The 13,383-nt window shown below is 33.1% G+C and overlaps 1 protein-coding gene across 3 annotated transcripts; it reads right to left on the reverse strand.

The window, feature by feature from the left end:
• Positions 7,597-10,436, reverse strand: LOC18609448 (protein NUCLEAR FUSION DEFECTIVE 6, chloroplastic/mitochondrial). 3 transcript variants are annotated; one of them, XM_007044565.2, is made up of 3 exons: positions 10,186-10,436; positions 9,896-10,014; positions 7,597-7,955 (listed from the first exon to the last, which is right to left on the reverse strand). In XM_007044565.2, the coding sequence occupies exons 1-3, from the start codon at positions 10,353-10,355 to the stop codon at positions 7,936-7,938; spliced, it is 309 nt and encodes a 102-aa protein (XP_007044627.2). In that variant the 5' UTR covers positions 10,356-10,436; the 3' UTR covers positions 7,597-7,935. The 3 variants fall into 3 exon arrangements, with proteins under 3 accessions (XP_007044627.2, XP_007044629.2, XP_017970163.1); XM_007044567.2 differs by lacking the exon at positions 7,597-7,955 and adding an exon at positions 9,432-9,645; XM_018114674.1 differs by lacking the exon at positions 7,597-7,955 and adding an exon at positions 9,751-9,776.

Here is a 13,383-nt window from a genome sequence, read left to right on the forward strand (position 1 = left end):
TACCTTTCTTAATCCCCTTCTTAAACTGTATAGTTGATATCATCTTCTTCTTGCTCTTAGGTATGATTATAACTGGTACCACACATGGTCATTCTCCAAAAAACATTAAACAACTTGCAACAGGGAAAGGGATGGCTTGAGCTTTCATCATAAAATCCAAGCCTAAAACGGAATCAAAATCATCAATAGTGGCTACTGTCAAGTTTACCTTCCCTCAATCTTAATCTTTACGTTTTTAGCATTTCCCATTATAGCTGAAGCTGGCAAGTTAATAGCTTTCATCTATCCAAAATCCTTTTCAACTTTAAGACCATACTTCATTGCCTATCCCGAGGTGATGAAAGTGCCTAAGGCCTCCATGTCAAGCATAGCTTTAGTACTTTTCTCATTCAACAACACCTCTACATACATTAAACTTTGTTGGGGCTCCTTCTCCATCTTTTATAGTTGTGCTTGCAAAGCGTTGAGGAAACGAATAGAACCCATTCGTGCTGGCTCTTCCTCGGCTTCTTCGATTGTGGTGTGGGGTGAAGGTGTCTCAACATTGGCAATACATATCTCATTGAGAGCTGCTCGATGAGGATAGTCAGTTACTCGATGAAGTTCCTTGCATAGAAAACAAGATATCGGTGGCCGTGGCTTAAAGTTTCATGGCTTGTTTATTCTCGGTTGGGGTGAATCTCTAGCAGGTGGTCTTCTATCACCTCCCCCACTTGAGGTCTGGTTAATCTCAAAAATTTTACCCCATTGTTTGTGGTATAGCTATTGGTCTTGGATGGAGGGTCTTTTCTTTTATTGGAGTTTTCACTATAATCAATAAGGCGCTCAGCAGCCATCATTGCTAAAGTCACATCCTGTACCTTCTATCACTGTAACTCTATCATCGTCTGTGGTTTTTGACCCTTAAGGAAATAAAACAATCTATCTTTTTTAGTCATATCCCTTATATCTAGCATTAAAGTAGAGAAGTTTCTCACGAACTCTCGCACTGATTCTGTTTGTGACAACTCCTGCAACTTCCGTCTCGCCATATACTCAACATTCTCAAGGAAAAATTGGTTCTTCAATTCCTACTTTAGATCTGCCCAAGTGTTGATATGGCACCCACCATCGATAATTTGAAATGCCACCACAGCTTTGTGTGCCCAACAAGATACATTGAAGTGATCGCCACTTTGTCCTCCTTGGACTCCATGCATACAGCTTAAAAATATTGTTTCATATGAAAAAAGAAGTTCTTTAACTCCTTAGCATCTTAGACTCTTTCGTATCGATTGGGTTTCAACACTTTGACCTTTTTTCCTCGATCTATTGAACTCCCACTAGCATTACCTACAGCAATAACCAAAAGATTTACTTGAGCTTTCAGTTCTTCAATCTCGCCTTGGAGAGTGCTCAATGCATCCATGGTCTCATCACTCAGGGTACTAATCATTTCGGATAGTTCCCGCTAGACTATCTCAATTTCATTTATTCGTTCTCGCGGAACCATTTAAGCTTTTACTGCAACCACCGCAACCTCTAGCTCACTAATCATTTGATGGTCCTCTGGTGCACTTCGCGTGGTCACCATTTTTACACTTTAGATCAACACGTCTTGCCTATGCTCTGATACCAACTGTCACGAACTACACTCATTCACCTAAGTATGCAATAGTCCGTGCGGTACTTGAGTGGAAGCTTCCACGCAAGTCAGTCAACACTCGGTTATATTTGATCCAATATTAATAATAACAAAAAATCAGACTAAGAGAACTTGCATCAAAATCAAAAGGCATACTAAATGCCATATATGTAACCACTAAGCCATAAAAGGGAAAAATATTTTATTAATATGAAATTAATTACAAAGAAACTAAGACACCCCATTGTTGGGCCATAGAGGCAACCCTAAATGATTCGCTATAAACATACCTTTACTAGTGAGGTAGTCCGACAATCCACCAACTACTAACCTTTATAAAGAGTTTACGAGATTTTACAAGTATTTTACTAGTAGCCATTACAATGCTTGAAATGAGGATATTCCTTTCCTAAAGGGTCTTTCCCCCTTAAGACTTAATAAGTATTTTTAAAGGTGTCACCACGAGCCATTACATTGTTTGAAAGAGGGACATTTCCCTTACAGGTACAAAAGACTTAATCTCATAGACAATTCTACCCTATCATGGTTTGATGCAAGGTTGGTTCATGATATCGAGCATGATAGGCGAGCATGACACCCACATTTATTCAATGAAGGTTAGTGCCTTAGTTAAATTCAAGGACGAATTTTCCTTAAGGGGAAATGTGAAACACCACCCTAATGTGGGATTTGCTAAGTTAGAAATCCTTATATTTGCAAGTTAAATTGTGTTTCAAAATCTTGAAATTTAGCTTTGTGAATGGAAAGTTTTATGGTGTAATGTTTTGAGATGATTCTTGTGTTTAGAATGTTTAAAAGTAAGTTTTGATCTTAGAAAAATTCATGTTTTGATGCATTAAGATGATTTACAAAGTTTGGTGTTACAAGGAGTTTAATTGGATATGTTTCTAAGGTTTATTTTGTTTTTTAGACCCAATCTATCGATAAATGTTCTTCATCTATCGATAAATACAATCTAGAAAAGGTTTATCAAAGCTGCCTTAAAGAACATCTATGGATAGATTGATAGATGAGCAGATCTATCCATAGATGGCCAAATTTATCGATAAATGGCAATTAAAAAGCTTCAAGAAAAGGTTCTAAAGCTCATCTATCAATAGATAGCCTTGATCTATCGATAGATGATATAGCTTTCACAAAAATAAAACGGATAAAAGTGTATTTTCACTTCCCAAATTATAAATATGATACAATACCTGAGAGTTTCTCAATCCTAACCGTTTTTGCCTAGGTAAACCCTTTCCTAAACCCCTTTCAACTTGTTTTTAGTCAAAAATCTTCAATGATTTTGAACTTAATTTTGATATTTAATCATAAAAATGTCATTTTTATGCTGTAAAACCTTTAAAGCTCACATTTTAATGTTGGAAATTTATGATTTTTGCCTAAAAATTTCTATTGAGGATTACAGCTAAGGTTTTTGTGATTTCCTTCAACATTTAAGCTTATCTAAAGTAAGTTTAGAGGATTTATGTATTTATAGCTTAGTCTAGAGAGAGAAAGTGATTATAGTCAAAAGCAAATAAATTTCGAAAGTTGCTAGGTAAACTATTTTGAGTTTATTAGTTTATAAATTGATTGCTATGAACATCGAGTGATAGGATCACATGAAAACACATTGGATTACACAGTATCATAGTTGTAATCGAGCTTCCTATAATGTAAGTGGATATACCACTTTCAAAACTATTTTGATATGTAAAGTTGAAACATGATTTAAGGATTATTGGTGAATAAGATTTTCTTCAAATATTTATGAATTAAAAATTTATTTGTGGATAAGAAAATATTTTAAAATCTGTTTTCAACCTACTATGTATTTAATATGATATTATGTACTAGTTTCCAACAAGAGGGGACAAGTACCTTAAGTTTTAGTCCACTCAATTACTCCAGTCTTTGGACTAGTGTGGGCACAATTTATGATTTATGATTAATGCATGAATGTATGAGGTGTATGCTAGATATGTTGAGGCATGAAATGTGTGATGGCTTGTATAATGAATTTCATCAAAGATATTATGTTTATGTATATGATGTGTTTTCCATATACTACATGAGATATTTGAGGAAGCATGATGAATGTTATGAGATTATCCAAATAATGCATGTTTTACATATGATATGATGAAACAGTGGGCATGAGGAAAAGCCATGAAATGTGTATATGATGTAAAATTCCATATACCTTATGAAATGAGTAAGCATGTATGTGATGGACATTCCACATACTAAATGCTACAAGTATAACAGTTTAACAAGTGCGATTGATTTCACTCACACAAGGTGTAGTGACGACTTCACTCCTATGATGCATCATAAACACCCAAGGTGCAATGGGGTTATACATTGTCAGCCCAAGGTTAATGGGGAGTGTACCATCACTGTGTGAGTTTAATATTAATGGAATAATTATGATTGCTATCTGTATGATACGTTGCATGTTAAGTCCATCTTGGATAATGTTATTGAGTTATACTTTCTGTTGGTATGAGAATGTGTTTAGAGAAATGAAATGAGCTATAGAGATAGTCCCAAAAGGTAAAGGGACCTAAGGACGGAAAGGATACACAAATTTGCCTAGAAAACAAAGTTTCAAAGGCTATCTATTGATACATGTAGAGCATCTATCGATAGATAGAAGACAATATGCAACAAGAAGCATTCTGTTTCAATCTATCAATAGATGAGTCCCAGAATTGAATGTATTGACTTGTTTGAAAGTTTTCAAAGGTAAAAAGGTGTTCCAGTGGTTTTTGACTCTTGTTTATATCATATATGATATTTCAAACATGTTTAAACACCATGTTTCATGGGATTGAAGTTTAAATTGATTATAATTGGCATGAGGTTATAAGTGCATGTTTACGAAACACTTTTATCCCTTAGCTTGTCCCTTTCCCATATCCATTCATAGAGCCTTTGTGACTCATGTTATTTTCCTCATTTATTTTGTTACAGATCAGTGATAGCATTTTGATAATAGCTAGTGTCGCGGATACCAGTGTCCAGTCTTTATTCTTTGGTAGGTGTCTAGTAGCCATTTAATGCCTAAAGGGCTAGTCACGTTCCGCTGACGAATCAATCATATGTTTATATTTATGGATTTGATTATGTTTATGGATTACAAACATGTTATGTTAATGTAGCCTATGATTGGCATTTTACAAGGATAACGTATGTATGATATTATGATGATGGCTCTAGAGCCTATACGAACACTCAAGGGTGTTGTTAATGATAATGATATTGTGCATTGTAATAGTTGTACTTGTAAATATATATATATATATATCAAATGCTTGAGCTTATACAATTAAGTTGGGAACTTTCTTAATTGCATAATGAGTATTATGAATGCATGCATGATGATTTTGTGTGTAAATGGATGTTATAAGACACTTCCGCATATAATGATGAATGTTTAATGATGTTATGGTAAGAGGCTTGCTTGAACCTAGTGGGCTATGCTCGTCTAGGTCCATTCACCGATCATGATCTGTCCAAGAAATGGGATGTGATAGCAAAGGATGATAATTCCTTAGCTTTTCTCAAAGGCTAATATTGGATTAGAACCTCTTCAACTTTTCTTGTCGATCTTGGATTAGAAGAATTAACCATTGATGTTACAAGAACAAAGAAAGACTAATCAAGAATTAAAATCAAATTTGTGAGATTAATTTTGCAACAAAGAAAACTATATTTAAAGTTCAATTTGAGAAAAACTTCATAAGGAAATCTGGAAAATATCACGCCAGAAACCCTAGATGCTTTGTTGCCATGTAAGAATTGAAGGAGAATAATGTCTAGAAAGAGAAAACCATTGTGGAATTATGTTGAGTTCATTCGTTGATCAATCAATTACAAAGGTGTTTATATACAATCTGTTACAATCTTGAAAAGGGTAAAATAACCAACTTCTAGTTAGTTACACAATTAGCACTTCTTACTAGAAAAATTACTATTAGTTCAAGATAAATTTGTACAGTAAAAATTTGTATTATTAATAGAAAAACTACTATAGGTTCAAGATAAATTTGTACAATAAAAATTTGTTTAACTTAAAACTAAACTGAGCTTCACATGTGCTGATCACGTGTTATCATTTTAAATGGACATGTGCAAGCCATGTGATTTTAATCTTCTTAAAATCAATTCAATCTTTAAATTCTTCAATTCCTTTTGCAAACAAGCTTCAATCCTTCGCTGATCAGCTGTTGATTCTTCAACATTCTCCACTATCAAGTCTAGGCTTTAGTTTGCTACCATGTTAGCCATTGTTCTACTTTTATTTAAGATATGACTGACATGGCTTGACAAACTAAACCTTAACCCTTTACAAAATAAAGATTTGGGGTCTGTGGATCTTGGGTCTATATATCAATTGGTCAGCCATTGCTTTACTTTTATTTATGACACGAAAATCTTAATTTACTGCCATGGTTAAGTTTGTTAAAGCAAGAGCTTCTTTTGTTACGGTTTTATCTATATTGTGTATATCTCAGGAAGGGCCTCTTTTGTTATGGTTTTATCTATATTGTGTATATCTGGATGACTTTCTTTTATAAAGGGTGAATATTTTACAAAGGCTTGATTTTTGTTAGAGCCAAGCTTACAAGCCTCTTAAAAGGATTGGGTGATGCACATTTTGTTTTTTGGGTATCCTAATGGTTATTATCGAACCACAAAGGTTTTTTTGTTAACTTAGAGGTTTTTTTATTGGATGTATTTAAATTACTCTAATGAAACAAGAATATTTTCTAGTGAAATTAGAATATTTATTAACCTTTCAAAAAAGTAATATAACTAGGTTGTACATATTTTGTAAGCCATGATTCCAGCTAAACCTTGACAACTTCCTTTTTCTCCTTCATGGTCTCCATTCCCGTCTTTAAACCTCCTCTACCAACAAATCCCCATCTTCCTTTTTCATCGCTAACGATAGCCTTCTATTTGCAACAGTTTCAATAATAGGGTTAGCTAGGTTGTTCCAGCAAGGTATTTCTTGTTGGTCGAAAGCAAAGTTTCAGCTGCTTTAAATGGAAGGTTATCGTTGGCGATGAAAAAGTGAATGAGGGGATTTGCTGGCAGAGGAGGTTTAAAGATGGGAATGGAGACTATGAAAGAGAGAAAAGAGGTTGTAAAGGTTTGACTGGAATCATGGCTTGTGGGGATTGTCAACGGAAGAGGTTTAGTTGGTTCGGCACATGAAGGGGGGGAGCAAGGGACAGTCAGGACAAGGGAGGGGAAGGGAAGGTCAAGACGGGGAGGGAGAAAAGGAATATTTTTTGCAACTAAAAAAATTGTCTTATGCCCAATTAACAAGCTCAACAACCCGTAAAACTTTTTCCATTTCGATTTAATTTTCAATCTTCCAAACAATTTTAAGTTCTGAAAATATTTCACGACAAAAATTTTACATCAAAACAAACAAACCTTTTATTATTAAAAAATAACCTCTTAAATGTAAAAGTACATTTTTTGGTATAAACGTAATTTAAACAAAAACTAATAAAAATACCTAATTTAATCCTTATATAATAAATTTTTATTCAATTTAATCTCTAAATTTTATAAATTTATTTAATTTAATTTCGATACTTTATATTTTTATTCAATTTAATCCTTATAACATGACATTAAAAAATTGACGTAAAAAAAAATTTCTAAAAATAATTTCCAAAAATTTTTTCAAACATGACACCTCTTTATTGCCACATTAGCATATCAACACCTCAGCATCACCTTGTGAACAGTCACACATCTTCATTGCCACATTAGCATATCAACGCCTCAACATCACCTTGTGAACAATCACATTAATGTCACGTCAACATTATTAATGATCAATTTGGACGACATTTAGGGAAAAGATTTAATTACATGAAATCTTAAAATACAAAGACTAAATTGATTAATTTTAAGATAAGACTAAATTAACAAAAACCCCATAATAGAAAGACCTATAGAGTATTTTGACCAATAAAAATTATAATCCATTCACAAAGTAATACCATCAAATTTCAAATATGACCGAATCATAGTAAATATCCAAATTGCACAGCTATTCAATATATCTATCTCTTCCCAAAATTATTATTATCTTATGACATGCAACTAATATTAGGCTAAAACCCTTTTAGAGAACAAGGTGGCAAGAGATGACATTTGACTAGTCCTTTTCAAAGCCAAATATTATGTTCAATCTCAATCCGAAACATGTCGAGAAAGCAAAATCTCCCGCAGATGAAGGTCCGAGCAGCATCAAAAACAGAAGCCCATTGGCAATGCTATAGAGGTGTTGCAAATCCTGCCAACACAAACGTATCAATAACTTAAAACATGAAGACCCACCGCAGTAATGCCTAGGAGGCCCGCTGCAGTCATGCACTCATGCTAAGGCATGCATAAGCTACAGTGTGATCGCTAATCAGATATTGAAAAATGTTTACTCAAGAGTTTTAACTTAATAACATTATATTCCACTTTAAATGCTCAAAACTAAAATTGATAAAGTTGTAGCTTGCATATAAAAGCATGTAAAATCACAATAAAAATGGAACACATGGTTTGTCTAAGTTGAATAAGAGCTGTAAAGTGTAACATGTATGCAAAAAGCTACTCCTGCAAAATTGTTTTACGTGGTGCTGAAAATTTCAAATAAAATTTGAAAATTAAAGAGCTAATGGAATCTTTAGGCAGCAAAAATTGATATTAGTTCAAAAACAACCTTTATTTGCAACTTGCAACAAGGGGTGTTAAGCCCTTCAATTGGATTTTGGAGGTGAGAAACGGCAAGTTGTTTTTTAAATCTTTACAAATCCAAACTTTTTCCTAAAACATTTTTAATCATCAAAATCAACTTTGTGTGAAAACGAGCATTATTTAAGTTTGCTGAGAAAAAAATTTGCAGCGAATTTATCTTCTCTTAGCTCTAGTTTCCCACTGCCCAATTTTGAGTCTTGTATCATTTTTTCAAAGAACCAACTTTCTCTAGGAATTACAAGGTGTGTTGTGAAACCTCATCCTAAAACTGGAATGCAAGGTAAGAAACCACAGAAATTATCCAATAAAAGATGCTCAAATATGGATCTGGAAGAGCTATAATGATGTAACACAACACACTTGGAAAAAAATTATGTAACACCATGATTTCAATAAACTCCCAATATCAGATGCTCCCTAAGGAGAAGCAAGAAATCTAACAGAAAATAAAAAATAACATCAAAACATATCAGGGCAGTTTCATAACTACTATGATGGTACCCATTTATTAGAAGGATAGTGATCACCAATACTTGGATATAGCAAAGGAGGCTTGCTAACTCCTAGCACAAAATAGTTGCAGATCAATTTTACTCATCATAACAATAACAATCAAAGGTAGGGCTTAATTGCTTAAATGTGAACCATAAATTGGTTTTGAGGTAGCGGTTTCAGCCTCAACAGTATTAAAACTATCTGAAGATCATGGATCCCAAGTCAAATAGATTCTGAAATACACAGAATCACAAAGAAAAACTGATAAGAAGCATAGTAGTTAGCAGTCAATCTAACTCGGTAAATTCAGCACAGCCGATGTACATTTAAAGGATATATTACAAAATAAGGCCATAAGGTTCATGGATATTTCTTCTATCTTATCAACCATGCTCTTTTACCTTCCTAACTTTCCAGCTCAAATAATTTACAAGTCAAAAAGAAATATATTGAGCTTTATAGAAAGCAACCATAACTCAATCATAAACAATTTCAATTAGAGAACAGGATTGCTTTAAGCACAGAGCCCTCAGGCCACAATTAACCGTTCCCCAAATCAGCCACAGTTTCACAAATAAAATATATGTAGCATACATTGGCCTATAATCCAAGTCTTCTCCCCAAAGAATGGATAACAAGAAGGGGGTACATACAATAATACTTTTAATAATGATCAACCCAAATGGCTTCTCCCGGCAATGTACCACAACTATGCAGCAGCTTCAAAAGCCAAAATATACCTACGCAAAGAAATTATTCTACCATTCTATAGTTACCCATCAAAGGATGAATTACAGTCTCAAAACAGAAGAAGAGAACATACATTCGTTATTTTTTCCCTCAATCAAAATGCAAAAGCACAAATATTAAGCTGCAGCAATAAAATAGACAGTTTCAAGAATAATACGCTGCTATAAAGCAACTCACAAGCCACAAGCCAGTATAATATAAAAGGGAGAGATATAAGAACAGGACAGTCATTATAATTACCTTCTGAAAGACACCCCCAGCTTTGATTATGCAAAGACAGCAATGAAGTAAACAAGGCAGAGGCAGTAGCACTATGCAATGGCATCAAAGTTACTGCACCACCCAATTCCACTGGGAGCCTGAAATAAGCCGCATCAAACAATTCTTACTCAGACTTAGAACAAATCGGCAATAATTTCCATACAGAATTTCTCGAATAATTAGTAGAACCAATACAAAAAGTATAAGTAAACTGCTAAAATATTCTATAACAAAGAAATGAAGCTGTAACTTTTCGGATGGAAGCAAACCTGGAAGAAATGAGATTGCGGAGAGAGAATCGCGATGCAGAGGTTGGCTTAGGAGAGAAAAGGCCGGCCAGCTTATTATTAGCAGATCTTGAAGATGTTGAATGGGTCAAAATGGTCTTGGCTGAAGCACAAGAGAACTGTAGGGTTCTTCTTCCACAACTAGCCGCCATGATTCCTTTTGTCTTTCCCAAGAACCCAGAAGCCTAAAACCTCAGGGTCAGGGTTTTTTCTTTATTAGTTTTAATTTTCTTTAAATGAAGAAAGAGGTGTTGGTTATGGGCTGGATCTTGGCCCAGAGTATGCAAAAGATATTAGCTTTCATCTTTCATTTTTACCTTATAAGTCTAACAATTAATCAGACTTTACTAATTTATTAGGTGATATGTTTATGAGGAATTTAACCTTTTTGAGAAACGAGAATATGTGTTCAGGGATGGATAAGAATATAGAGTTACACATAAGATCAATTCTAGTAGTTTATCACCCAAGTAGCACCATAAATGAAAGTATTCCAAATTCAATTATGGATTAAGAGTATACTTTCAAGTTCCTAAACTATTCAAAAAAATTCAATCATATCTTTATTTATTTATTGCATTCAATTACGCCTCATATACTTTCTTTTAGATCAAATGAGTCCTTATAACTAATAGTTGAATAATTACTATTAGTCAAAATGTCAATTGTCATTTTATATTCACGTGCTGTTAATGTGGCACTGATGTAGATGATAAAAAATATCACATGATCATATTATTATGTCATCATCAACATATCATGTTATTATCCATTATATCATGTCAGTATACTATATTAGCGTCGAGTGACACAGAATAACAAGTGACATTTTGATTAAGTTAAACATTAGTTATGAGGGTTTATTTGGCTCAAATTAAAGTATAAAGATTTATTTGACTCAAAATAAAAGAACAAATGTTTGATTGAAGGTAATAAAAGAATAAGCGCTTATTTGAATTTTTCTAAATAGTTTAAGGGTATTTTTAGATATTATGCCTTTTTTATTTATAAAGAAAATTGCCAACCATTTCTTTGTTCTTCTATAAACTATATATATTTTTAGAGTTATTGATTATTTTCAATTTATTTAGTGTTTTTTTTAGTCCTTGTTAGCATTTATGTCTATGAACACCCATTAACCATCAAGTTATACAATAAAAAAAAAACTCCTTTATTTTAAAGATGTAACTTTATCTTTCACATGACATCTTCTAGTTTCTTTTTCTCAATTAACATTTTCTAGAGAATATTTATTTTTATAAGAGGTTATATTGTTAATTTTGCCTGATAAAATTACCAAAACACTCTTAATTCAAAGTTAGTCTAAAGGTTCATAGTTAAAAGTATTTTATAATCTTATTAGGTAAAATTAACAACATAACCCTTTGTTGGAATACCTAATCCCTTATTGAAATAAAAGTTATGTGCTAATTGAGAAAAAAATATTCATAAGATCTTAGTTGAAAAAAAGGGTAAATTACCCCCAAGCCCTTAAGATTTCATCCTAATTCATCTTTAGCCCATTAATATTCAAAATGGACACTTCCCCAAAAATCCCAAACGTCATTAACAGATATTAAAAAATTACTAAATTACTAATGACCCTAAAACACCAAAACATGTCTTTTAATTCAACTTACTCGATTTAGTTGACTGTTAAAGATTTTCTTCGTCATTTTCAGGCCATAAAAAATCTAATATGATAACAATATTTGTGAGGTAAGAGCATGGCAATTTCTTAATTTTAGTTTATTATATATTAATCCTTACCCTATCTCCTCTAATTTTAGGACATTCAGTTGTATAAAGTAAAGTGGAGTGTTTTATTTTAGCATTACTTGTTCTTCGAAAGCTAAAGAAAATATGTACTGGTTGACACTATTTCAGTGATACAAAGCTATATGTAAGTATTTGTGATGGTGGAAGATGAAAAAAGGAAAGAAAGAATAAGCTTTAATTTGCTTAAGAAAATTGCAAACCTTCCAAAAGTGTGGTAGATCTCTTAGTTTTGCTTGGAATCCAAATTTTGATGGACAAAGTACTTTGTTAGTGCAATAAGCTCAAGGTGTAGAAGTTCAAGAAAGGGATGAATTGACTTCTTTTAAAATTTTTTTCTAAATTTAATAAAAATAGAGTTTCTTTTTAAATTAAGATTAAAACACTAAAAACTTGAAGAGAATGTTAAGAACAAAAACATAAGAATTTTATAAAAGTTCGACCTCTTTGCCTACATTCTCTCTCTTAGCTCACTCAAGCATTTTGAATCCACTATGAAAATTATCACAGCCCAAATTTCAGGCTATGACCGACGCATGGGCCCAATGGGCATAGCCCACTAAGCCCAAGCAAGCCTATTTATGCAATCCCGATCATTAATCCCAACCATCATTTCTAAAACCATATATTTTAGTTCTCAATGATGAATGTTTCAGTAATAATTTATAGCGATCGAATATTTATATTTGTATTATCTCAAAGTATTGTCATTCATTGTCGTCTCATAAGGCATCATCATCAATCCAACATATACATACTTCATTTATAACATGACTCATAATAGTTTACATTCCATATACATGTACACAGATAAAAGACTTTCAACCGTCAGCGGAGTGACTTTAAGTGAAGGTACCGCTATTGGGATGCCATATTACCTATCAAGAAGGCGAGCATATGTGTGTGACTCAATTTAGGTCCCAACTGCCTCTGAATTTGAAAACATGAAGTTTAAAAACGTGAGTATAAACTCAATGAGTGAACATAAGAAGGGAACAAGCAATCGATAGGAAGAATTTAGAAATCATGATGCACTTGTTTCAAAAACAATGCACTTGATTTAATTTCTTGCTAAAAACCCCTCATTTCAAACCTTGATTGATACCCTCATAGTGTTTCACAAACCCATGATCAATCCATGAAGTTAAATGGGTGAAAAGTATATCAAAATCAAGCAAGGTAGAAAGCATGGCAGCAAGTTTCTCGCTGCAGCAAAATTCATTCTCGCTGTAGCGAAATTCGGGCGGCCAAAATAAAAAGTTTCTCGCTGTAGAGAAAATATTGTTAGTTTGCATATGTTTCAGTTTTTCTAGTAGATCTCTCGCTACAGAAGTACAATTGACCTGATTTTTAGACCATTAGAAAGATAAGAGACAAGGCTACAACTTTGATGTTTACCACTTT

This window comes from Theobroma cacao, chromosome 2 (genome assembly GCF_000208745.1).
Source record: "Theobroma cacao cultivar B97-61/B2 chromosome 2, Criollo_cocoa_genome_V2, whole genome shotgun sequence".
Classification (NCBI taxonomy): domain Eukaryota; kingdom Viridiplantae; phylum Streptophyta; class Magnoliopsida; order Malvales; family Malvaceae; genus Theobroma; species Theobroma cacao.